Source organism: Opisthorchis viverrini (genome assembly GCF_000715545.1).
Source record: "Opisthorchis viverrini unplaced genomic scaffold opera_v5_8, whole genome shotgun sequence".
NCBI classification, from domain to species: Eukaryota; Metazoa; Platyhelminthes; class Trematoda; order Opisthorchiida; family Opisthorchiidae; genus Opisthorchis; species Opisthorchis viverrini.
In genome coordinates this window covers 3,278,772-3,306,218 of record NW_008751664.1, presented here as the reverse complement: position 1 = coordinate 3,306,218, position 27,447 = coordinate 3,278,772, and the positions used below count along the sequence as shown (strand labels likewise).

Below are 27,447 nucleotides of genomic sequence, written 5' to 3'. Positions count from 1 at the left end.
ATTGGAATAACCGATCCACTGTTGTGCTAAGGAGGGAACATTTATGGGTTGCAATCTGTCTCTCGGTGAATTAGCCTTAGTATTCCATCGTCGAATAGGAAGATCACTGCCACTGCGTGCATTTTCACGTATTTATTTTGCACCGTCATTAATTTAACGATGAACGAAAGGTTTCATGTTGACGTGAATTTGCATGGAAGGGCGATCCAGGTCGCTGTTTTGTAGCGCCTTGTATCTCAAAAAGCAGCGCAGTTATGGGTCGGAACTTTTTGTTGCCCAACTGACTTTATAGTTCATTCTTCCTGAAATGCATTCTATCAGTTACTGAGAAGTTGATCCCACACGAAACCCTTGTTCCTTATGATTGAAAACTTCACCTTAATGACGTCCGGACCTCACTTCAACCGGTCAGTTTGCACAACCCGTGGTGTGAGTCTTGGAGTATGGATAATCTGACGATTCGATAGGCGATCAGGATTCAAGTACTCGTCGGTCTAGGTTTTATTGAGTTTCAGGTTCAGGACTTGGATACTCCAACAGCTCAACCAATGCCATCCTCAACTCTCCTCCATTATTGACAGTATTTTGTAAGCACCTTCTACAGCCAGGGTTTGAATGCTGCCATCAGTTTGCCCTGACAACGAATGCTGTGACGACAGCATGTGGCCCCCTCTTCTGAAAGCATAGCGAAAAAAGTTTGTTACCATGGTAGAAATGGATAGCTGACCAGACGAGTAGCAATGTTGACACAGTGCATGCACACGCTTCGCTCAAAACTGAAAAAAATCTGAATCACCAGGTCAGCAACCTTAGTTCATACGGTGCCTGTGTTAGGGCGGAAAGATACACTGGGGGTAATGCCCTCGCCACCGCTTGCAGCGGTGGTCTTGCTGCATCGATTGCTGCTCGGCCGAGCCGTAGTTGAGTTGATGGTGGCGACTGGGTCTGCCCGAACGTCTGGCTGGCCTGGTGTGCAGCCTTTTGGATCTGGTGAGCACCAAACAATGGTCTTTGAAGTTAGCCATTTTTAGACCTGAGGTGGTTGTGGAACGGGCACAACCAGTCGATGCTTGTCCGTTGCGGCCTGCAGACGCACTGAAAATAGTGGATACCAATAGGCTTAATTCGGTCAAATCCGACAGCGTTTCGTCACACCTGAAGGAAATAATCCGCCAGTTTTAAGTTTTTTTTATAAAAGAAAATGGTCTTAGATTCTCCACCCGATGGATCTAACGGGAATCAGTTCAGGTTAGGTCATTCTCTCAGGCACACACACGGACGTGATAGTGAAGAGTACATGTATGTAAGCGGTAAAACTGATACAACTTCAGATGCCATTCGTCGTTTATGTGATATGGAATAAATAAGCGGCTGGTTGTGTACATCAACGTTCACCTGTGCAAATGACCAGCTCTTTTTAGTCAGCCTTCAAACAGAAATACTCTTGGTTTTTTCCAAGACTATACGAACCTCGAATCATAAGTTTTCCATAACCTTCAACTGCTTAAGACTCGAACTGATGCTGGCCTGTCCAGACCTTCGAAATCCTGCGTTTTATGCGTAAATACTCGTATCCTACGTCCTGTAAATATCTAGATAGGCTCTCGAGCAGTTCGACAATATTATTCGTCCGCACATTCTCTATTATGGATAGCCCCTTTCCCAGAAGTCAACTGATTGAACAGTACAAAATTCTCCCCTGAGTAGTGCACATGGAACGATGCAACTTATTGATTTAATATGAACACATTCCTGGTTAGTTTCTTGCCGTTCAAAACCCGTTCAGATACTACGTGACAAACAATCAGCGAAAATTTTAGCCGCTACGTAACTGGACCAAATATTGAGCGCGGTTTCAACTCTGTTTCAACCACTTCACTCACATAGCCAGTATGGGTGTCGCTCGTTTCCATGCTCACAGTCCATTTTCAGGGGGCTATTTAAGCAATGAAAGAAACGAAGGTTGTGCACTTTAAATTCTAGGAAACGGGCCGCCAGATCTCGACTTTGGTCATGCGTAAGCTGACCAAATAAGAGTTTATTCACCATGCATAAGTGATATACGTGGTTTTTATCGTTGGAGAGGCCGTTCAAAATGTCCTCCGAGTTTCCGCTTGCGCATTAACACTCCTTTCAAAACGAATTCCTTGAGGATTTCCGTGGGATGATTTTCAGGAAATTACAATCACTTCGGGCACGCTTCGTCATGCCCGAACCACACCGTGAGCTAGTGTTAGGTTGGCTTTGGAATGGGATACTCTTGTGATAGCAAGAATGAGCTCCTACACTTCGTTACGTATATGGTGACAAGCTCTCACCGGAGATGTCTTACTTGAAACGATTGGGTTCGATCAATCAACATCAATTGATCCTACAACAAACCAATAAAATCGGGTTGTCAAAGGAGCGATGGAGACTGATTGCTCGGATTTTCCGAGCAATTTCCTGATTGGCAACCTGGTAGTAGTGATTCCATTTGAAAAGCTGGCGAACACTTGGAAAAGCTCTTTCTGTGTCTGGTCGCACACAACACTGGCGACTCACCTTTTTTCTTTGGTCAAGCAAACTCATATTGATCCGTTGACTACCCATAAAACGGTGACAATGGAGAATAATTGCCGGCGCAATCACTTACGGTTGAGCTCAACTACACTCATCAATCACGGCAAGTTTCTAGCGACAGTTGTGTGCGCAATCGCTTCAGCTTCACTTCTAGGCAATCAGGACCGCAGGAAGCTTGATCTAGCCCGGCCAGGGACCCCCCCCCCACCACCACCATCACCGGCCCTATCAGTTTAGGTTAGGTTAGCCCACTGAGTGAGGGTCCGAAGGTAGAAGCTGACCCAAATTAACCTGCCATAAATCCGAAGCTTGACCAACTCACCGAACGCCTTGAGATTTTCCAACCTGGTCTGAATACACGTAACCTAATGCACATATGAGGTTGTTGGGACCGCTAAATTCCTCGCACAGCACGGCTTATTTATTGTGATCTCAAAAAAAACCAAATTCAAGAAGTGATTGACACCGGATTGTAACGGGGTGTAGGTGCGCTGAAGCCCTGTCCACCACGTTGGAAACAAATTTGAATCGCTCAGCTAGCAAGCCAAGTTCTACCATGGGTTTGGTTGGTGAAGCGTGAGTCCGTTAGCAGGGTTTGCCTGGATTCGAGTCTCGCACTCGGTCTACTATGCACGGTGGTTGTGGCCGTGAGCCCGCTTTGTCTGCGCTCCCGATTACAAGCAAATGACATAGGTGCACACCTGACTCTCACTTGAAGCTAATCTTGATGTGCACGTGTGACTGAACTACCTGGGACGTTGCACGCTGGGGGTCGACAAGAACGGATAAAGAGCGAAGGGTTTTCAGCCTGCATATGAGTAGTGGTTGCGTCTAAACAACAACGTATTGCGATACCTCGAATATCGTACGAACTGAAATGGTCTGATGCAGCACATTCAGTTGAAGCGGACGAGAGGTTTAGCTGGATTCAGCTGAATTCTCTGTCAAAACCAAATTAGTGTGAAAATGTGAGTATTTTTTCGAAGAACGGAAAAACTTTGTAATCACACTTGTGACGAATGAAGTAAGGATCATTGAGGAACGGCCAGAATGAATGAGGCTTTCAGAAATGGAAAGCCACCAAAAAACCTACGGCGACAACATCCTCTAGGTCCAGTCATACTGAGTTCACCTTTGCTTGTCGTTGGCCTCATAGGTTTAGTTCTAGACAGTGTTTAGCCATTTGCACTCAGGATCGGACAAATAACAGACCGATTTGGACACTCGAACTTTGTCGGGAGAAACGAGACCTGCCGACTACCAGTTAAAGGCTGCCGAGCACATTCTTTCGCGGAAATGTGTGGTTTTCTATTGTTTGTCACCCATTTCTATGCTTGCAGGTACTGCAGTCTATGATGGAGTTGCGATACACTGTGCAGCTGCAAGCTGTCGTAAGATGTATTAAGTGGGATTCACTTCTCGTCGCCACTGCCACACAAATATATCATATCGCAGTCTGGAAAGCGCACAGAGAAATGAGCTTTTGCACGATATATCAGGTGTAATCCTCCGTATCTTTTCGGATGTACACTGCTGATGCATTACAGTCACCAAGGAAGTGTCAACGATAAGACCAACTCCTTCTGTCCGCTATTTATGGTTTCCATTTTCTGATAGTAATAAATTCTAGAAACTGTAACACCGTAAGATTAACTGACCTGCACAGGTTGGGAAAGGCAGATATCTGGTCGGTTCAAGAAAGAGACGAACTGTCGATGAATCCGTTATCGATCGTGTACCTGCATCAGCATTTGAATTTGGTAGAGTGGATTGATTCATATGCTGCACTGTCCGAACCGGGATGTGTCCTAACTGTCTAAGTCGGAAATGTCTCTTATTTCTTCCAAGGTTGGTGGCCAAGTACTCACGCTTACAAGGGTACACGGAGATGGCCTACTGAGGCAGTAGAACATTTACCACAGAAATAGGGATTCAGTTTCAGTTGTATATATCCCAAGGTTTAGCGTGGTAAGACTATGGAAGACAAGGTGTTACAGATTACTACCAGTGTAACGGTGATGCTACTGATGGGGGAGGCATGCGAGTAGTATGTTTTCTTCTTGTAAATTTGCTTTTCGTCTCTTTAAAAGGGAGATTTGTTACGGAATTTGTGAAGTCGCTTTGTAGCATTTGCTTGGATTTGAGCAACTGTCAATGAATATCCAGGAAAGTTCAGCAAGTTCCGTTCGAAGAGAAGATGGATATTCAGTTTTTGTAAACGAGATGCATATGAGAGATTTTTTCTTCCCTGTCCAATAGTCTGTAACTGTTCAGTTGGCATTTTCTAGTGAATAACTCCGCACCGAAGGCCTTCTTCATTTCACCAGAAGATGGAAACCAGAAGGGAAGGAGTGCGTTCAGGATTCTGCTGTGACCTTTAACCTAGTTTGGTACTTATCAATGAAAGTTTGGACAAGTAAAAAGTCAGCGTGTTGCGAGAATAGTCGGCTACTCTTCTTTTGTGGATAACCGTAGTTGTACACAATGCGGTGCTCATAGAACATTCATCAGGTTGAACAAGTGCAGTTAGCCCTTATTACAATATCACCCTGTGTTTTTTGTAAAACTCCAAGGTAAGTAACCAGGTTAAAAAACAAGTATCAAACCTGCTGGCCGAATATAGCAGCCCATTTCATACATCTACACAATTCTCTCTCTCATCTCACGAAACTTCAGTGAGTCTCCAACTTATGACCTGTGGCTAGTAGTTTGAGCACGTGACCGTTCGGCTGAGGGCGGCTGCTCAGCAGTGTGATTAAGGCACTAGACGGGATAAAGCGCCTCCCCCTAAGTCATGAAAACCACAGCGCGTGGTCAAGTAGTCCCGTTACGAGAGGATGTACTTTACGGTTGCGTGATTGCTTCTGTGTCTCCATGACCCATTGAGCCAGTGCCCCGGGGACACTCGTAGTCTCTCATACCAGGTTGGTCAATGGTTAGAAGTCTGACCAACACTGTCTCCTGGCCATCCAGGTTGGCAGTTGGTACATGTATGTTGACTTGTTCCGTAAAAATGGAAACTCACTTGCATTCCCACCCAAACATCACTGCCTTGCGGTCAGGCTTTTGAGCTAAAGGCTTCGGTTGAAGACCCTAATCGTCCTACTGCCTAAGTATTGGCACCCTGGCAGTATTCCAGCTTACGTAAAACCATGATACAACTAACAATAATACCATGCCACATCGGCCGTCGCGTGGTGCCATCAGCCGAGTCACCCTAGCTGCTGCATAAAATAGGGCGGGTAAGTAGAAACAGATCGCTTCTGACGCCTCCCTTCTTTATTTTTCGCATACTTTTTCTTCCCCCTCCTCAGGACTTCATTATTAGCTCTCTTTCTTTGTAGGCCTGTCAGTTAGGACTGATAATTCCGTTCGTCCTGCATCTGTTTTGTGAGCAATATCTGTGTGTCCTCCGGCGCTGAAATTCTCAGGCATTTCAGAATCAATCTTCTACCCTTGACGCCCACTCTGTCTGCCTGCAGAGAAAAATCACTGTTGAACACTAATGTTATCTTGTCGATGGTGATGACGATGGTGACTGGCTGCTAGAGCGAAGACTTCTCAGAAGGAAGTTTCACCTATTTTGTGAAGTTATCCTCTGAGCAGCTCAAAGGAGAGAGATGTGAATAAAGACTGTATGGCTAGTGAATAATGACTCCGTTCGATATTAACCTACTTTACGGAACGAAAACCTAGTTTTAACTAAACTTGGCAAAGAAAACGTAAGCTTTGAATATCGCAGTGTTCATTTCTCCCTCCATAACCCGGACAGCAAAAAGAAAATTCACAGTTTTTCCAGAAAAGTGCGAAAATATGGCGACACAAATTTGACGTCAGTGAATCGATCTCTTTTATTGGGAGTAATTCTCAAAACGTCCGATTGTCGCTAAAAAACATCACGCTTTCATCCTGTCTTGTTATTTAGGCCCTGATACCCCAGATGATGGCGTAGTTGTGTGTCCGTTTCTCTCCTTTGGACGATTGTTGATTGTCAGCGCTTAACGCGCCACCCGCCTCCACAGAAACGAAACGTTCTTTCTTGCGGAATAAAGCTGACATTTTTTTCACAGTGTCAAAATGCACAATCATTCGGTCATGGATGACAAGTCAAGGAACTCAACCTGAAACCGAGAGACTTGAACGTAAACAGCATTAATTTTTTTTAAGTAGGAGACCGTCGATACCTGCCGGGATCGTTTTGTCTTTGGAAAGGGAAGACAATGTAGCTGTTGAACATGGTTACGTGAGTAAATGAATAATACAAAGGTTTCTGATAATTTTTCGACAGCCCACGATCGGTTTCGCCCTTCTTGGGGCTCAGCAGGTAGGCACAGTCCCCGAGTTTCCGTTCTAATTGAAACCGAATCGCACGAAGTTAACGAACTGCGCTCGTTTGCAAACAAATTAGGTTCTGCGATAGACTCACTTGGAACCCAGCTGTATCTCTCGTTTATGATGTATCTAAGCAACTGATGGTGCTGCACCAGGCCGTCTCATGTTTCAGTTGGTAAGATATTCCAGATATCGCGATACATGTATGGACGTATTACGCTACTCAGGTCACTTTAACTCTTCAACAAGTTCAAGTAGAACATAAATTTGACGGAAATCGGGAGGCTGCGCCTACCTGATGAGCCCAAGAAGGACGAAACCGGTCATGGGCTGTCAAAGAAGTTTCGACGACCTTCTGAGTAGTGTAGTTGCTTGAGAGGCAACTCCCTCATTTGCCTTTGTTGAATGAACTGATGTACAAGCGAGGCAAATAGACCGTTAGCTCCTGAATAGACCTATCTAAACACGCAGATCTGTAATAAAATGTGAATAAAGCTATCCTCAAGAATAGGATACTGAGCATTCCATATGCAGCTTATCACCCCTTCATTTGATGAACAGGGTTTGAGAAGTCATGTTCAACAGAGATTTCGTTCTGTGAGTAAATCCAGTCTGAGCTGATAAGCTAGGAAGCCGTTTTTATCTTCTTGGGAATCACCAGTAGAGCGTCAGTCATGAAACATCGGCAAGTTTCGAACCAACAAACTTCGGCTAATAGCTTGACCAGTAATCTTTTCAGCCAGGAGTGGATGATCGGCATTGTGAGCAACTTGCGCTTAGGCAGGATATAGAGCTACCCATCTTTCAATCACGGAATCCATGTCACGTGGTCACGTGTTGACTGCCCCCTCTACACAAGCACGCTGATCTACTCTGTAGTAAATTCGCTTGGTGATGCTCATTAAAGTGGCCATATAAAAACCTTATCAATTATCAGTATCGTGACAGTAATTTAAGTGAAAGCTGGAAATTAGTGGGTAATTCAGTTCGTTATTTTCTGACCATAGAGACGATCAGGTGACTGAACGCACGGGGTTTGGCAACAGCCCCGATTTGCCAAGGGTTTACTGACACTAAATAAAATCTCGCAGAGGAGCATGTAAAAGAGAATGTTACACCACATTCCATAAATCGATGACGTTTGTAACCACGCAGAACACCTTGGGAATTACAACAGTCAAAACACCAATAGCACTCCCGGAGTACATGACTTAGGTAAATGCTTTAGATAGTTTACGATCCAGTTGACAAGAATTAGCTGCAAAATAGTTTGAATATCCAACGGAATTAGTGTATCAGTTACAAGAGAAAACTAGGATTCAAACTGTACTCACCCCGAGAGTTTTTCTAGTACAAGGCTAAAGGTTCAACCTCAAATTTTGAAGCAGATTCCCTTGAAGTAATTTGGCCTTAAAAAGTCGCGTAATTGTTCTCAGATGACAAACATTAATCAGAAATATTATCCCTTCCTATCAGGAAGGCCAAGGTCCTGAAAGCAAGCGAGAACGCTCGGAGCCTACCGAGACCCTTAAACACCACCAAAATATCAATACGAAAACCAGCAAGCATCCAGACCAACCATGCATTCAATCAAATCAGCAACAGCCTGGATCGATGAAAGCAGAATTCAAATAACATGAGGTCCTTGTAAGTGTGACACTCGCACGCACTCGCTTGTTCGCAATAAACCTGTTGTGTTCCTTGTTGGTGAGTCTTTTTCCGGTACCAGACCCTGGAGCGGGAACAGCAGTCAGATATAAGACTTACCCATCTAATGGTTGTTTTAAATATTGAAATAATTTGATGCCCGCAAATCATGCCAGACAAGCTCATCCTAAGAAGATTGCATACAGTAGCTTTCACTGAGTGAGATCTCCCATCTAGGGATGTTCTAGCATCTCCCATAAGAACTCCATAAGAACTTGGGACACTGCAGTGAACCAAACACTCTACTGAACAAAGTCCCAGGAGAACTTATTCTCTTCCAGGAGGGACACTGTGTTACTGAACTGTACACAAATTCATCTAATATCTACTTCTTATTAAGAATGACTTGTGAAACTATAGGTAACTAAGACCAGGTTGCTAGTGTACTAGAAAAAAGGTCTTTTTCTTAAAAAAATTACCAATTGCTAGCGGATATTTGGGCGTATGTATACTCAGATTTTGATGGGCACTCATAAATGTGAAACGCATAAAACAAGGTAACGCGGCCATTCAAACAAAAGCGTTGTTGTATAGATTGTTCAGGTTCATATCCAACTCTATGTTTGATCTATGTCAGTGCTGGCGAACTTTAGTGTGATCATACGGGAAAAAACTGTTCGCAGAATAGCACACCACACCATTTCACAAGTTGAATACACACATACACACTTTAGGTGGTGTGGCTATTCACTTCGAACCCCATCCTGCAAATGAAACAGAATTCAGTGTTCTTGAGTGGTTCCCAGCAAGGATGGATAGCTGTGCATTGCATGGCTTCTCAAAGCGAATCATCACATTTCTTAATGAATGTCCCACTTCCGCAGTGAAACGACAACGAGTAGTAAATTTCTTCGCAACTGTTTAATCAATACAACATCAACTAGGGTAGAAGAGGTGCTCTGTGAACAGAAGTCGCTGCCTTTAACTCTTGAGGAAGATCGGCTGTGTTCACCCGGAAATTCCATGGTGAATAGCTGTTCAGTTTGTTACAGGGCATCAAAGGGTTGAGTTGCAACATCCCTAAGCAGAAGGAGGCTTTATACGCCCACGGGTACCATTGACCGGGTCGCGGTCATAGGCGATCAAAATGTACTTTCTGAACAAGGCTACTTTCTTTCATTTGCATTTTTTAGGTCCATGAGTTACTTCTAGATCTTCGAAGAGCTGCCTCCCTGGATTCAAGCGATTTCAGTTCGTTAAGAAACTGCGGCTGAAACAACTGTGCTCTTTTAGTCTACTCTGCTAGTACGACGAGAATCAAAATCATCAAATGTTAAATTTTTTTATTTTTCCAAGAGGTAAATACCCAGTAAAACGAACCTATGTTGCACAAGGACTAATAGCGTAAACTGAAGTGAAAAACAGAAATGAATTTTATCCACCCCTTGAGGCAAAACATTTTCTGGGAACCCGCCACTCCAGGGACAAGGCTTGGAACACCAACCCGGATATTCTTCACTGTACACAGAAGAGATTCAGCTGTGTATCTGTCACTTAAAGGTGTTCAGGCAGCCATTGATAAAAGGTGGGAAATATGGGCTTCTAAAGCAAGCTGACCTGGTGACTCGGGTTGGATGTGTTGTAACAGTTAGACGAATTGGGCCTAAACTTTGTTGTCAGGGCACGTCTGGCCACTGCTTCCTATGTTGATCGCAAGTTCATCTAAGCTGAGTTATATGTCGGTGAGTGACCGTAAATTTTTAGACAGCCAACTGATCCATAGCATTTGGTGGGCCATTGCAAACGGAGCGGTAACTTGTTTGTGGATATGAGAGTAGTCATTGCATTACACCTTCACTGGTGGTGAAATATTGTTTCAGCCTAACGATTCGTCAACTCACGTCAGGATATGGAACGCTCCAAATTGAACCTGGGCACTTTGGAGGCAAAGGACATAAAGAAAAGAAGGAAAAAATACAGTCTTGCTCAGAATTCTGACTGGTTCTGGGAAATATGTGCTTATAGCTCCGCTTGATGGCCTTTGACCAGACATGTCAGGTGACTTTGTACCGGACCAGCAAAAAATGTTTACCGACTAGTCTCTCGCACTTGTCGCATCCCTTAGGGGCCATAGTTGTATTTTCCGATCCTATTGGTTTAGTGATCAGGCTGAACAACTGCCCTGAGGCGTATATTCGAATACTGCCATGACATCAAGTGACGTTTTTGTAATAAAATCACGTTACTCATGAGTAGCATGAGTTAAAACGCTGGTGCATGACGCCGTAAGTAGCATTTGATCAATCACCAGTATGTGGATTCATCCGTTGCGTTGTTGAATGTTTGCATAGTACAGCTATGAGAACTAGTAGCGTTAAGTAAAAGAAAATACATCGAATTAGTCACTAACTTGGAATGCCGTGGAAAAAATCATTTGACAATCTGACAACTGTGGGGCTGCGCTCACTGTAGCCCGTGCAGGTTTTCTGCGGGTGAGGTTTTATGCTGCTGAAAAAGTTTAGCTCGAAATTTTTAAAAACGCTGCCTGAGTAACTAAAGTGCTGATAAATCAGCTGTCAGAAAATCATAATATCGCTAAACCTTCAGCCCGAGCGCTCACAAATCTGAGACATGCACAAAGCCTGTCCGTGTATTCTAAAGTGCTGATAAATCAGCTGTCAGAAAATCATAATATCGCTAAACCTTCAGCCCGAGCGCTCACAAATCTGAGACATGCACAAAGCCTGTCCGTGTATTGTTTAGGGTTTCATTTTTGTTTCAAACTATTCACTTGAACATCGTCGAATGGGTTCATTCAGTCATTAGTTGGATGGATATGTCCCAGTGTCATTGCAAGCAGGTCCGATTGATGGTCATTATTGCTTACTATTTGGTTCGGACTTCGTGTCTACCAATAAGGTATATCGGATCGATAGACCAGTAACTAAGACTTTATCCATTAAGAGGTCTTCTTGGAAGTGCAGAGGTAAGCCGTGGGTTCACAGTATATAAAGGAAGCGGGTTTTAGGTTATTTTAACTTCTTCTCTTGCGGGAAGGGGGAATTGAGAGATTTTTCGCCTGAAAGCGTTATCTGTGCAGGCAATTTGTGATCCATTTCGGGTGACCGCATACTGCGAATACCGGATAATCTTCCAAATCGTCGTATCAAATTACTATTCCAGGAAATGTGAACTACACAGGAGGCTTGGTTCTTTTTGGACCACCGTGTTTTTTATGGTACCCATACTGCAAACCGTCATAATTATCATCATCATCGACAGCATGACATCAGTGTTCAACACCGATGCTTCGCTGCCGTACAACCATGATTCAATTGAAAGCCTTGTTGTGAAGAGAAGAATAAAGGTGGACGGGGAATGGACTTAGTACTGGCATGCCACAATCATTCCGAAGTGCCTACATCTCCGAACACTCATTCTGGCAGTCTGGATAGAAACTGGCACCAAATCGCCACTGACATCGGTAAGAAGCCATATCTCGCAACGTCTCCAACCAGGCGCAGTGGGGATCAGGCGGTCCTCATCCTGGTAGGCGAGTAGCGCCGACAGCACCCAAACGTTTTGTAATCTCCTTCGTACCTCTCTTCCGGGTCAAGGGCTTCCGCCACTCTCAGTTAGGCATGGAAAACAATACTCTCTTTGGCAAACGATGGTTCGGCCGACGCAACACATGTCTCAACCAACGCAGCTTCACTGCAAACCATATGGAGGTCAATACATTTATTAATTCAAGGAAAGATTAGAACCGGTAGCCTCTCCATTGTGTTTCTAGAGTGAAAGCCCGTTGTTTAGTCTTTTTTGTCATCCAGAAAAGAAGCAGACACATTATCTGGGCAATTAGTTAAGAACAAATGAGCGTCGACTCTCGATGGAGCTTCCATATATAGGGGCTACGTGATGAAGTCTGCTTACTCCAGCTGTGGTTTACCAATACAACAGTGCTTTATCAAAAATGAGGCATTTCTGCGCCAGATTTCCCGGTCGCTGTACCTTTGACTCAAAGAGCTAAATCGCGCGCAATGCACCTTTTTTAAGAGCTTGGATTTTGTTTTCCCCAATAGTGAACAGTAAGTACAAGCAAAAATTATTTGAGAAATTACAGGTATGATTTAACTGTGCGCATTGCTCACTAGATCGTCTGGTTTCCTTAGAATATTAAGTCTCCTTGATCGGTCGAATGAAAACAGCAAGAAAACACAGACCACGAGATGTCAACATTTTTAGTTACTTTCATCAGTTGCAGACGTTTATAAAACCATATTACCGGGCCTTAGAGATCAGGTGTGCAAGGTTACAATAGGGGCTGTATTGTTGTATGGTCGTGGGGCGGCCTTTACGGACAGATAATGAGAGGCGTCTTAAGGTTCTTGACCGCCAATTTCTCAGGACTGTTGGTGGCGTCACAAGATTTGTGACGATGTAATTAGAAAATCGACATTTAGTTATGCAGTAGGTACTTCAGTCGCAGGAACCCTCCGGTGCCATCAACTGTGGTGGTTCGGCCATGTGCTACGCATGACAAGATGTCATCTATCGAGACGAGTGTTGTTTTCCATGCCTCCTTCAGAATGGCGCAAACTGTGAGGCGGACAGAAGGATGTGAAAGAGGTTAAGAAGAACTGTTGTTGATGGATCTTCCCCACCTTCGAAATCGTAGTCCCCATGACCCTTCCTGCGCTTGGCCGGAGACATTGAAAAAAGCGGCGACTAACCGATGCCAGTGGTTTTCTTGCTTTTAGTTTCTTTTCAGGTTGTGTGAATGAGAGCCTGAAGGCGATGATGATGATGATGATGATAAGGAGAGCTCCCTAAGAACTTCCATACACAAACTGGTGTTAGACAAGGATGCCCACTCTCTTCGCTCTTATTTGATCCAGTGATCTACGAGATAGTGAGTAAAATAGTTTCACAGGTAGCTGGTTTCTGTTTCTCACTGTGCATATGAACACTGAGGTGAAAACAAAACTGAAGTACTGGGTCTTTAAAGAGCTCACATCATCTTGTACTTGCTGTTTGGCTGATTTTTAGCCAGTTTTATTCAGATAACTCTGGTTCTCCCCTAGCACGGGTTCGTTTCTTGTGTGTTAACAACTTCTACGATCACGAGAAAAAATACATTGGAACGTCCTGGCTTAATTTTGGAAAAACCAGAGTTCCATAGCCCCATGAGTGTTAGTGGTATGTGTTGTACTTGTACTCTGAACCGGATACAAACGTGTATTTCTTATTGGGTGTTAAACATTTAGGATCCTTTCTTGGCTGGAGATATGCATCTTAAAAAATCTTGAGATAAAATAAGCTTTTCGGCATAAATTGCTTTGAGATTTCTCCGACCTCAAGGAAGCAATCTGAGTGATTCAGGCCGGATAAGTTGACATGACTTTAGACACATCCTAGTTCAGGGAGAAATCCTACCAATTCCTTTATTATAGGCGGTGGGTAATAATTCACCTTAATTCATAAATGACGAAAAATTTAGTAATTCCGGAGACTGTCGTTGAAATTAGCTAAGCTGGAGTTCTACTGTAGGGAGACCTGATGTCTTGATAACCCGCTTTAACGCGGAAGGCTGATAGCTCAGGATGGTTAGTTGATCAGGGAAGAAACCAACTATTTAAGATGAATCATTGAGTTAACCTTACAGAGTAACAGGAAACAGCACATATGCGGACGCGAAAAAGTTTCGTAGTAACTATTAGCCTGTGATTAGTAAACAACTGAACAGTTGAGCGATTAAGTAAAAAAGGGTGTATAGACGTCCAGCTGATGCGTCCAACCAGTGCAGGTCACAGCTAAGTATGAGAGAACAAGGAACAGCTTGCGGACCAAGAAAGTAGAACGCTTAGACACTTCCATTGGATATGATGCTAGTATTTTTGGACACTCAAGATTCTTCTCTGGTGTTGGTTTTCCACGTCCCCTGTGAATTGAGCCAGTATACACGCAGGCCTTGTCCGTTTACTCCGCAACGTTTGCAGGTGAGGAAACGTACGGAGCAGATAAGGAAGTCATATTTTCCAGAAATGTCATACGTTTTCATTCGTAAGCAGTTGACAAGCCATTCTTCGGTAAGCTACTTCGCTTCCGGGTAAGGTGCGCTTGGTGCGGCAGCGGTTATTAGGTCATCGGCTCACCACAGCCTAACTGGCTGTTGATTGGCAAAGGATCGCATAAAACTTGACGCATTGATGGTTTTAAAGCCGATGGTAAGAGGAAAATCCACTTTTGATCAATTCTCGGCTAACTTTGATTTTGATCTTTTCTTGTCAAAAAACCTATCGATATCTTGAATATCGTTTCAAGTGAAACACGAGGTGACTTTCGCGTAGCAGATGCAGTCGAAGTTTATTAATAACGGGAGACTCAGGTAGGATTCAGTTGGGTCTCCTGTCAGCATCGGGTCAAAGGACTTGTTTAGGTGACATGTTGGAGGCATGTCATTTAGAAGGCGGAAAATCGGCGTGCGAATGAGGGTTAAGAAGTCAGTCCAAGGTTTTCATTTGATAGATGTAAAATAACCAGGGATTAAATTGATGGCAATATCTAGCATCAGCTCACAAAATGGCCACAAGAAAATCAATTCCTTCAGTATATTTTCATTAGGGAAACTACTCAAAAGGTCGCTGAAAACTCTTCGACAGCCCACGAATATCTCGCCAACTGAAACGTGAGGTGGTCTGTGTGCAGCACATTCAGTTGTAGAATAGCATAAACGAGAGATGCAGTTGAGTCTCTCGTGAAAACCAAATCGATTTGCAAATGACTGTATTTCTCCAAAACAGTCCAATTTGGGTTCAAGTAGAACATAAGGTTGACGGAAACTCGGGGACTGCGTCTACCTGATGAGCCCCAAGAAGGGCGAAACCGGTCGTGGCCTGTCGACGAGTTTTCAGCAACCTTATGAGTAGTTCCCTTAATAGAAGTTCTCGTTATACCTGTTTTCAGAGAGGTCTAAGAACAGACTCTGTTCTAATTAACTGACAGTAAAATATAGTGTTACTCCGAACAAACAAGTATGACCCTCGTGCGTACAAAAGAGGTGGTTTGTTTGTGTCGCAGCAAATTCACAAGTGATCGTGAATACTAAAATCGGATCGAGAGACCATTCTGGCAAAAATGGGGGGGGGGCACAAACTTCACATTGCAATATCACATTTCCTGTATGTCAGTAAGATTATTTTACCAACTTTAAGACATTTGTGAGGATATAGAAAACATCTTAGTGCAGTAATGGGCCCAGTGCGTACGCAGTCGCATTCATTATCCGGAAAATACTGACTGTCACTAATTTTCAAACGAACAAAGCTACACAATAATCGGAGGCAGGTCTCACTCTTAGGGACCTTATTTTCTTGTCTTATGTAACGGAACTCAAGTGGATATGAGTATAATATTCATGGACAGTAGATATCACCCCTGTGTCGAGCAGGGCAATTTGGTTCCGAATGTCGGTGATACTGCTGGCGTGTAGTAAGTTAGCATTAGTACTTTGGTGTGTAATCGTTGAGGAGCATATGAGCATGTTAAGCTCGCTTAGGGGTTAGGTCACCATACTGTGTTGTGTCGAGTTAGCAAGGTGGCTGGGTAGGTGTTAAGGGTCTGTTGAGAGCGTGGGACAAATACCATGTGGTTAATTCATCGCATTGGGCGTATGCTACTCACAAAGTGATGAGTAGCTAGAGTTAAGAGAGAATTTTTAAAGGTCTCGAAATGAAATGTCGAAAGTGGGTTCTAACCAAAAAGCCGTACAAGATTTCAAAGGTGGAAAACTCTCGTAAATGTGGTTTTAGGTGTAGAGTCCAGCAACGTCAAAACCTGATTCTGAATAAAAGATTTCAGTGGTCATGCAATCGTGACTCTTGGTAGATTGTGTGGAGCTAAAAGTGATCAATGAAATGTATCATTTTTGTGTTTTTCCTGCTAATATTTTGAGGTCAAAACGAGCTGGTAGAAAAATACCGTCGCGTGAGCAGGTCGAACTTCTTTGTGCGATGCTCAATGGTTGGTCGGGACCTGATGTACAGTTCAAGCGCTATTGTATAAAAATGGGAACTACGAAGAATATGTAGCGGACTAGGACCTTATCAGCGTGTTCGGATAAATTAACAAGCAACGTAACCAATACAAGATCACAAAATCACAATAGGAAAAGAATGAGTAGTCAGATGGTGACTCACGAATGTGTAGATCCAATGGTCCACTACACCAATCCAAATGCAGTGATCCAACGATCCACTACACCGATCCAAATGCGGTAACTGGAGATGGTTCAGCATGAGTGATATATTTCACGGTAAGAAAATTATTCACGGATAAAAAATGTCACAGGGATTTATAGTGACGTTCAACAGTTGACACAAACACATAGATTTGGACCCACTGGTTTCAGCAGTCAAAAAACAGTTCAACGGAGCGTAAATACTCTCGTTCAGCAAGAAGTCAGCAGGTCGCACCGGAAAATTGTGTATTCGTAACATTAGAACAGACGTCATGATACAATGTGTACAACAGTTACAAAGTGTGGTTTAAGTTCAGGAAGAATGGTAAATGTGACAACGGATTACAGACACTACAAATAAAAGGACTTCACGGGTGCTACGAGTTAAAGTACATGTAGCACGAATGAAAGGCACATCTGGAAGCGGACTTCTTGATTCAACAATGCACTTTTGGTGCCTAATCAATATCAACGTCTGGTCCGTTGTTGAAGCCACACAACGAGCTTGTAGCTGCCGAATAAGATCACCGCGTCACCCAACATTTTAATGCTTGATGTCGGTCCTTATAGATTCTGGTATACGCTTGGGCATGATGTCATTGCTTCATGTTGTACCTCAAGATGACCTTATGTGTGCATCTTGTATTAACAAGGTAGCCATTGAAACGTTCTCTTACCTAGGTTTCCTTGACTCCTCTATTACTAGCTGAATGTTTAAGCACGGAGATTCTGCTTCTTCCCATGATGGTTTAACCTTCGATTGCCTTTGTCTGCTGCATCACTCTTTACGTAGACGTGCTTTCAGCAGCGACTGACTCAGATGATTAAGGCATAGTTTGAACCACCTAGCTTTCCTGACTATATTATGATCTGAATATATAGGTCTTGGTAGGTCGTAAGCGAGTCTTGGCAATTTTGCTGATCAAATTGCTATTGTTGCACAATTGGTTGCTGAGTTTTCGAAGCTGGATGTAATGAATTTGCTGTGAAGAATATAAAACGGCACAGTGCACACTGCGGGTCTCATAACCATTACTGGATGAGTTTTCCTGACTTACCTCTCAAGAAGTAGGCCGTTGTCTTAAGCCAACAACTGCTTATCCAGTGGCGTCGCACCTAACCGACCTCTAGCGGTTCGGGATGACCGACTGTTTCCTTTAAATGGTCTTACCTGGGATAACAGCAGAGACCATAGTTGTTCCGTCCCTTTATTCTAAATCAGAGTTGGTGTGGTCACTGGTAATTAAAGACACGCTGACATGCAAGACTGTATTTTAGAGCAAAACATACAAAAATATCGGTTATGATAATGGGAGTAATTAACATGTCGGAAGGCCCTGGAATGTATTTGATGCAGCCGAAAAACTTACCAATACCCACAGACCATATTTCGTCTGACAATCAGTGTGAATACGATTCAGCTGACGGAGCTGACGTGAGTCAAAACGTAATAGACGACCGCAAGTTTCATGGCATAAGGATTACTTCTAACCACTCTTATCCTATCCCATACAGTTATCTGAGGCCAAGATGGACTATGGGGTACGTTGAAAGTAGGGGAGGTAAAGCCGGTGCAAGGCATACGATCTATGCCGTAATTACCGTGGGAAAATAGTTTACATAATTGTTTCTCAAATTCCATCCTAAAATAAATAATTTACTGTTGTGTAGCGGGTAAATCGTAAACTAAGATTTAACCCGGCTTTCTTTTTTGAATGTCCCATCCTTTGAACTTTCAACACCGAAACAACGCACTGTGGTTTCCCGTCGAAGGGTTATCAACAGAACGGAATCGACCATACCCCAGGAGTCACCACTTTGCACGTTTCAACTCCGAAAGCATTGCGAATGTGAAAGTCAGGGTGGCAAGCTAGAGAAAAGAAGACGTGCTAAAGATCAGAACGCACTAAAAGGAGCGTCGCGGGCAGGATTCGAACCTGCGCGGGGAGACCCCATTGGATTTCGAGTCCAACGCCTTAACCACTCGGCCACCACGACCGGGCCAACTGCTCAGTAAAATCTTTGCAGTGAGCATTGGAAGTTAACCGTTGGCCTGAGATAAATAAGTTGTACGACACATCATAGCTGATAGCGTATAGGGGATTAAATTCATGAAAACTAGCAGTCTGTGATTACTGGTTTCGTCAGAGATTTTGCTTGGGTGACAAGTAATCAATATATCGAAGTCTGTCAAAACACCGCCCCAGATTTCAATAGTTATCCAAAACGTGCAGACTACCTTCGCCACCTTGCGGTGCTTCAGAGTGAGGTTCACATATTGCGGCTGCCGACAGGCTGGCAGTACCTATTTCTTCTCTCCGTTCCGAGTTCAAGTTCCCTTAGTGACCGTGATATTGCGATAAGAAACCTATTAAGTCAGTTGGAATAAGGCGTCAGTCATGTCAGTTTAACCGTGCGTTATTTCATTGAAAGTATTATTTTCTGGTACAGGACCAACGAAATGATTCTCAGCCGAGAAGCTTCGTAAAATAATTTCGTGTACGAAGCGATTTCTGAACATGAAAGATTTCATCAACAAAGCTATGGTATTTCGCCGCTTGATGCCGGTTTAGCCAGGAGATAGTCATTGCAATCTCAAACGTCATTTTGCAACCAACGCCTGCATGGTCTCTGCACTTGTAAGCTCGACTGGCTACGTTTTTTAAATATCATGGAAAAAAGTGAGGTTGGATCCTACGTGAGATAATTCCTTTTCCCATAGAACAAGCTAGCCTAGAGGTCAAGCAAAGTTCTCAGTCAGGCAGCTGCTCTTAATGTTCCACCCACCTACAAATAGGAATGGTCAGTGTTCTATGTGCCCCTGTTGACAATTACTATGAGTGCCAGCTACTGACGGCAACCGATAGAATTATGATTCTACCAGCCAAAACCTAAAGCCAGTATACCGAATCGTGTACAACTTAAGAGGGCAGCATGTCAAATGAAACCTGGGATGCTTAGCCCGACCGTAGAACACTACAACATAGCTGTTTAGTAAGTTCGCAAATGATAAGCTAATCTACTAGTGTTTAAAATAATGGTCCTGTGATTTGCCTTTCTGCGTTTTCTCTATGTTTATCCGCGTGGTTGGTTGACCATACCCTCATTAAAAAAACAGCCCGGACTATATGTGGGTGTTATTCTGCCCTTAACTATTTGCATGCAACAAAAAGAAACAAGCCAGTTATCAGAGTAGAAATGATGTCGTTTTGGTATGTAATTTTCTTGGTAAAGTATAGTAAAACAAACTGTCGACAGAGAGTTAGGCTTCATTCGAGGAGCTACCGCATCAGTCTGGTTGCTGAGGTAAGTTTTTGGAGTCATTGGCTAAGGGTTACTTCTTTTGAGAATGCTTTTCTGCTGGTACTGCAAGCATTTGGACAAGTGTACTGTTAGGATCCATCAAATCTCTGTTTGACGTATGATTCAATCCTCAAGTGCTATCACTTTACAGGTAACTCAAACGATTGCTTATACTGCCATTATATAGGGAGTTCTGGGGAGATTTTAAACCCGTACGTTCGTTCCACACTTGATGATCATTATACCCAGGCGTTCCGCCCACCATTATTGCCTGTCAGCGAGTGCATCTATTCCAACGTATGTTTGTAACACCATCTTTTGGATAAAGGTGGTGAGATGCTGCTTTGGTAGCATTCTCAGGCAAATGCTCCTTGCGTCAAGGTTACGTGAAAATTAACCAATCAAAATCGTTGAACAGAGCATGGGCAGGCAACAATCGAAGCTGTCGGCTAGCGTTGTCGGGATGAGAGAATAGAGTCGACTTGCTGCCTTATCCTTGTCCCTTACGATCAAATGCTCACCGGGCACTGCGAACAGTGGTAGCTGACCGTTGCTCAGATTAGGATATTATTAACCCGCCTGGATTTGGACAACCCGACGGTTTACGTTTTTGATCAGAAAAACAAAAGAGAAGATTACAGGGACAGTTTCACATCAAAAAATAAGAAGCTTGTTGTTGTTCTCCGTTCGTATATATGGAAATGATTACCTTTTTAAAGCGCCGTTTCTCTTCTGGGGATTTACAAGGAGAAGCGGCCGATAAACGTGAACAAGAAGGTCTGCCGAGCTTTCTGAGATTCGGGACAACAGCCCCTTCTGGACCGCAAGCTCAGCCAAACCAAACGTTCCAGTCCAATTCCATACAGCAGCAAACTCCGTACAGGACACAGGACCAACCAGTACCTGCTGCTGGTCCACTAACAAATGCCGTGTCACAAATACCTCCCGGAACCAACAGACCAAGTCAAGGTCAATACGTCCGAACGGGCACAACAGACGAGTCCAGCACGAATGTTGCTCGTAGCCGTGGAGCATATCCCAGTGCTCCAACTTCTCCAGCAAGAGGTTACGGTGGTTCCGGCTCATTTATGGGACCGATGAGCAACATTACCGGACACATTTCCAGTACCATTATGCGTGGTTTTAGCACAGCGGCATCGACTGCACACAGTATGGCTGCTGGGAGGTCGACATCAACCAAGGAGAAGCAAAAAGTTCTTCTGGTCATTGACGACTCACAGACAGATTGGTGAGTAATTGATTTTGCGCCTAAGGTTTCCGGTTGTGCTGTATGGTCACTGTTCGTAGGAGAATGGTGGTTCAAGACTTAGGGTGTTTTAACTTATTAGCTAAGTGAATTGAGGCACACTGAACCAATTTTAGGGTTGACTCTCCCCAACAAACGCCAGAAGTTTAACACTGAAGTATCAGAACTAGATCACTTGAGCTGAAGAGTATCTATCATCACATGCATTTTGACTCGACTTTCGGACAAGCTATATTCTACATCATTGTTAGTACAGTGAGTTAGATGTGCGTTTAGACAGTAGCTGTCTCATTTGGAATTCGCCATGGCACTACAATAAGCTCTTTTATTGGCCTAGTCCCGTTCAGTCACTCAGTTGTTCAACTCATTTGACGCATATCTTATATACTATCGTAGGAAGTTGGACCTACTGCAAAAAAACCGCTGATATGGAAAAATGCGCTAAAAAATCTTAAGATTGTTTGAAACACCACCCGTTTGTTTAAGTTACAGTTTCGTTGAAAGCATACCGCCAATTCGTCAAGTTAGGAAATCGGCACTTAGGAGCTAAGGTACCTGGGGTAGTGGTAAGCATATCAGTTGAACTCCCTAATGAAACCTCCTAGGCCAAGCTACCGCACGTTCCGTCATCGTGAAAGCTAACTGCACTTCTGATATGAGTTCATGTAAACCACGGCACTGGCAACTTCGATCAGGTTCTTTGGTGTTGGGTATCACAAAACACATCAGCAGTGGAGCGTGAAATATCATCCTTGAGGCAGAAGTAAAAAGAAGCGGAAATGGCAGTGTTTTTCGAGGCGATCTATAAATTGAGAAGCTGGTTGTGGTTCTTTCTCGGGCACATTATTATCCATCCCGATTCGGTCTTATTCGTTGGTTGTTCCTTTGCTAATGATCGATACGGATCGCCTCTGAACTAGGAATTTCATCTGTGCTGTTCCTGAACCGCTTTTACCTTCAAGATTACTAATGCCTGATAAGTTGCAACCCTTTCATCTACATTAGGCCAGACTAAACAAATCTAGACTTCGTACAATACTAAAAGGTTGCTGAAAAATGTTCGACAGCCCACGACCGGTTTCGTCCGTTGGCATACTGCCCAAGTTTTCATAAACTTTATGTCCTGCTTGGACAGACTTAGCCAGATACTCTAATTTACGCACAAGTTTACATTCGATGGGAGACTCCGCTGAGCCTAATTTATGATGGTCTCCTTCAACTGCTTCCGTTACAAAAGACCTCTATAAACGAGCGATTCAGTTGGGATTCAGCTGAGTGTCCTTCGATACCATGGTTTATTTGCAAATGTTGTTGATGAAAGCCAATTCTAGTTGATTCATACTTGCGAAGTACATATCCACACAATGACAAAGCTCACAAATTATTACCTCACATAGTGGGTTGAGTATTCTGTCCTAACGGAATACTTCAACCGTTCTATTACTGCCATCTAATTTCGTATTCATTCATGTATCGGTTGTGCGCGATGTCTTCTGTCTTCTGCCAACTTGCAAACAATGGGTTATCTTCGACGGTGCATTATCCTAATGGATTTTGTTTAGCACAATGAGTGTGACCAATTTCCGAAACTCCAGTCTATGTTCTTTTCATCCTTAATTGACGTTGCTAGCAGGCATGAGGAGGTTAAGCATGTCCTTCTTTAAACCAGGAATATCTTAGTGGTATGCTACTTTACTTCCGGCAACAGGAACCAGAACTTAGCTGAGCCGGTGGCTTCTCAAATGTATCATCGGAGCAAAATGGGAGATTCCTGTGAAACCATCGGAGTGAAACTGTGAATATGTCACCTAGGTGACTGTTTGCAACGACAATTAATGACTTGTACAGTCGACTATGATTCTGGGCCCTTTCAGTTTTCGACACATACTGTTTTGCAACGACGATTTCGGGTTGGTCATGGAAGAATAAACCTCAAAATCATTGTTGGTACAATCCTCATGGAAACACAGTATTCCAACTTCAGGGAAGAAGCACCTTGCTGATTTGTAGATCGGTGCGATAAAGGATAGATAGTACAAAATGCAATACACCTCGCTCCTAATGAAGCGGAAGGATCCAGTTACAGAACTTGGTATAATACACCTTTTTGCAGTCAAACAGGAAGCACATCCAGCCTCAAGAAGCCAAGTTGGGTTCTTTGTCATCATGCCATGCGATCTGTGGCTCAAGTAAGACAACTTGGCTGTTGTTTTATCTCTCATTGATTCGAACGTTCACGTCTCTTGGAAGAAAGAATGTAGAAAGCTTGGTCTCTGTGACTGGTCTTTGCTTATACACTACAGATTTATATGGTACCAGAAACCACTTGCAACTATAAGTATAACTTGGGCTTACCTACTCTTTAATGAAGGAAAAAGAAGAACAGGGGGATTTAATGGGGGGTGCAAGGGTCGAAGAGACTGGATCTTACCGTGGTGTGACGGTTTGCACAACTCAGCGATTGATTGAGCTATACTGGGGATTGTCTCCGTGACACTCACAGAGCCTCTCATACCAGGTTGGTCAATGTTTAGAGGTCTGACGAACACAGTTTCCTGGTCCACCAGGTTGGGGGTTGGAACATGTGGCAACTTGTTCCGTAGAAAAGGCAATGCATTTGCATTTATCCGCCAAACACCGCTGCCTTGCGGTTAGGCTTTTGAGCCAAAAGCTTTGGTTGAGGACCCTAATCGTCCTCCTGTCTAGGTGTGAGCGCCCTGGCAGTATACCACCCCTCGTACAACCATGATTACGGCAGTAAGGCATCGGTTTTGAACACTAATGTCATGCTGTCGACGATGATGATAATGATGACACGGGTCGGCAAGTCATTGAGTGAGGGACGTCAATGTCATACAAGTTTGTGAGACCGGATTTTTCACCGTCCGATTATGTTCAGAGGTCGTACGAGTTTCTTTCGGACACAGAATTATTGGGGTCATGCAGTCGGATTCCCTTCGCTTCTTTGGTTGATAATTGTCTGGATCGTACCAGTCTTGGTCGATTCAGAGACACCCGTTTTATGGCATCGAAAGCATGCTCTTTGTTGATGACACGACATTCATGTCTCTCATTATCGAATTTATAATTCATAGTAATCGTTTTGAATATTCATTCAGGAGAAAAAACAGCTTGTGGAAGGTGTCAATGGTTGTTGCATCTTAAGTTCCCGTATACAGTAAGGACCTAGCTCTCTTATGTGGCACATTTCTTCAGAGTTGACAGTTTTTAATGAATAGAACTCAAAAAACCATAGAGAATGTTTGGAAGAGTCACAGCTATGCCTCACAATCTGAACTTATTGATTCTGACGGTTATCGGTGGTTGAATAGGACAAGTTTGACTGTGTCATTTTGCACGACACTGATTAGTTGCTCCGATTGGCGCAGTTTCGGTCCTGAAAAACAGACTCAGGGTAATCCGGAAAAAAAACAGCGACAATGCACAGGTGTAGTATTTGTTTCACGAGCCTTGTAGGTCAGCTAAAAACCTCACACTGTGCCCCATAGGTAACATGTGGATTCAGAAGGTGCTCTAAGTGATGACTTAAACGATACAACCATTTCCTGCATGTAAAACAAATTCCATTACGTAGACCATGTGATAGATGTTTCGACTACTGACACTTTGTAAGTATAATGAGACTTCATGCTACACCACTACCTCATCTTTTGAGAGTCGTACATACAGTGCAATATGAATTCTAAGTTCAGAAAATTAAATGTTTAAAGTCGTGAGGGAAGTGTTGAGTGATCCGCGATGTTTACGGCCAGTATATTGTTTCCTACACAGTGAATCCCAGACAATTTTCCAGTCGGTTACAATTTGCAATAGTTCAACCATTTTCGGTCTTTTGCTGCATTATAGCATTTGGAATAGATATAATTCATAGGCTTACTTTATCATAACCATTTAACCGCCAAGACATCAAACTTTGCATCTTGTCATCATTCTTACTATTCGTCCCCCTGCATATTGGCATCTGATTGGGTCCGTGTTTGGAAACCCGTAGCTGTTTATGCTTAATGTAGTGGTGTTTAATGGAGTTTAATGGTGTTTAATGTAGTTGTGTAAGTAGGGTGAGGATATTAGTGCATAGGTGGGGATTAGCCATAGCACAACTCAGAAGGAGTATGCACTAATAAAAGTCTTTAGCTGTGATTGACAGGGGCGATTTGTAGCATGTATAAAATAAAGAGCAATATAAAATGCGGAGCGAGCCAACAGGGAACTTATCGTATGTGAGAGTCCCTTGGCAAAAGTTCGGACGGCGGGAACGTGTTTTTCTCCGCAGTGCGACTGCTACACGTATTCCATGGTTGTCCGTGGACTTGTGGAGAGGCTGACTTCCTGCTCCCTGCGCGCGCGTGAGTCTGTGTGCTGCTGCCCCTACATGTAGGTCCGTTTGCACGTACGTGGGCGCGTCAGCACGTGAGTGGTTGGTACGCTCTTTAGACGGTGCAGACAATCGACGTCTGATGAGTCACCTTAATGTGACGTGGTTGTGGGCATGAAAAAGAGACAAGTCTCGTGATCCAGTGGGCGACTGTGGGGTGAACAGTCAAGTGTGTGGGTGACTGGGTCGCTACAAGGACAAGATTTTCCGTTTGCAGACTTATCTGGGTGTTTGAAGCACTATGAGCGATAATGGTAGGCCAAAGTGTCTGAGCGCCATATTCTGCATGCTCTCGACGCCCCAGTGATATGACCCTCCTATTGGATAAGAACCCATGAAAAGTTTGTGGGCCATGAATGACCGGATTTTTTGTGTAAATAAGTAAAACCTACTTTCTGGACAACCCTTTGTAGAATACTTTCTTATTTCGGTGCATTTTGTACCTCGTGTTTTCGCTTTCTCTTGGAAGTTCTGCTTAAGTCCCAATTAATTTTCCTTTTCCTAACCATTTTTCTGATTTACGGATCAAATGGACCATTTTTTATTTGTTTGACAAAATAGTTCACCAATGAGAACTGCCAGGTTCTACTGTTGTAACGGCGGATGCTACTGATGAAGCATGCGAATAGTATGTGGTTTTTCCATAAGCTCGCTTCGCGTCTATTGAAAAGTGATATTTATAAAAGAATTAGTGAAATTGCTTTATAGCATTCGTTTACGCTTGAGTAATAGTCATTGAGTATCCAGGAGAATTCAGGAAGACCTGTTCGAGAAAAAGACGGTTGCACAGTTTTTATAAACAAGATGCATTTGAGGGTCTTGCTTCCCTGTCCAATAGTCTGTAACTGTTCAGTTGGTGTTCCGCGCCGAGAGTCTTCTTCCTTTCACCATAACCTTGAGGGAGTGCAATGGACAAGTTTTTTTTAAGTCGGTGGAGATAACGGTTGTCATCTATACTTCAAAGATTAGTCCGTGAACATCCTCGGAAGATGTGGGATATCGTGGTTATGCCACGTACCGGTCGCTTCGGCCATGTCTAATCCATGGCTGAATCCATCATGCCAGACTCCTATAGAGGTAACTCATGTAGCGTAGATGGTCGTTGGTTTGTTCTCTGAGCTGGACAGTTTGATTGCAAACGTTTCATCACCAATCGAGATGACATCATCAGTGGGTTATTGGGAAGCATGGTGCTGCTTAGCGGTGGGGTAGTACTTCGAACCACGTCGATTGGCAATGAAACGTTTGCAATCCAGTTGTTCAGCTCATTGAACAAGCCAACGACCATGCTAGACTCCGTCTATCAGCTTATATTCGAAAACTTGATCACCATCTATTCTTCAGGACATCCATGAAGTCTATATCGTGGAATGCGCTGCATAGATATTCACCAAACAAATACATGCTGCATGGCAATATGAAGCCAAAACATGCGTCTATGGTGAATCGTCACGCCATTTGTCTCTCAACTACAAACCTGGAGGAAAGATGCAAACCGCTTTCTTGCACCTAAGCTTCGGTCGGACTAGCGATTGCGGTGGTTTGATAGTATTTATGGCGGTCCTGGAAAGACTGATATGTTTCGCAAATGGGATATCGATAGAGGCAGGCTATGTTAGCACATCATCAACCAATTTTGCCAATTAACAAAACAACACCTGTATATCTTTGTAATGTTGCTGAAAATCCATCGACAGCCCA

At 43.5% G+C, this 27,447-nt stretch overlaps 1 protein-coding gene across 1 annotated transcript in view; it reads left to right on the top strand.

Annotated features, from left to right (window-relative positions):
* Nucleotides 1-20,727: 20,727 nt before the first annotated feature.
* The window catches only part of T265_00821 (hypothetical protein), a gene marked incomplete at both ends in the record, with an annotated part of 48,975 nt that continues 42,255 nt past the window's right edge, over nt 20,728-27,447 (top strand). The window contains one exon of the mRNA XM_009164693.1: nt 20,728-21,332. Coding sequence (XP_009162957.1) covers nt 20,779-21,332 — 554 coding nt within the window. The remainder of the gene's footprint in view (nt 21,333-27,447) is intronic.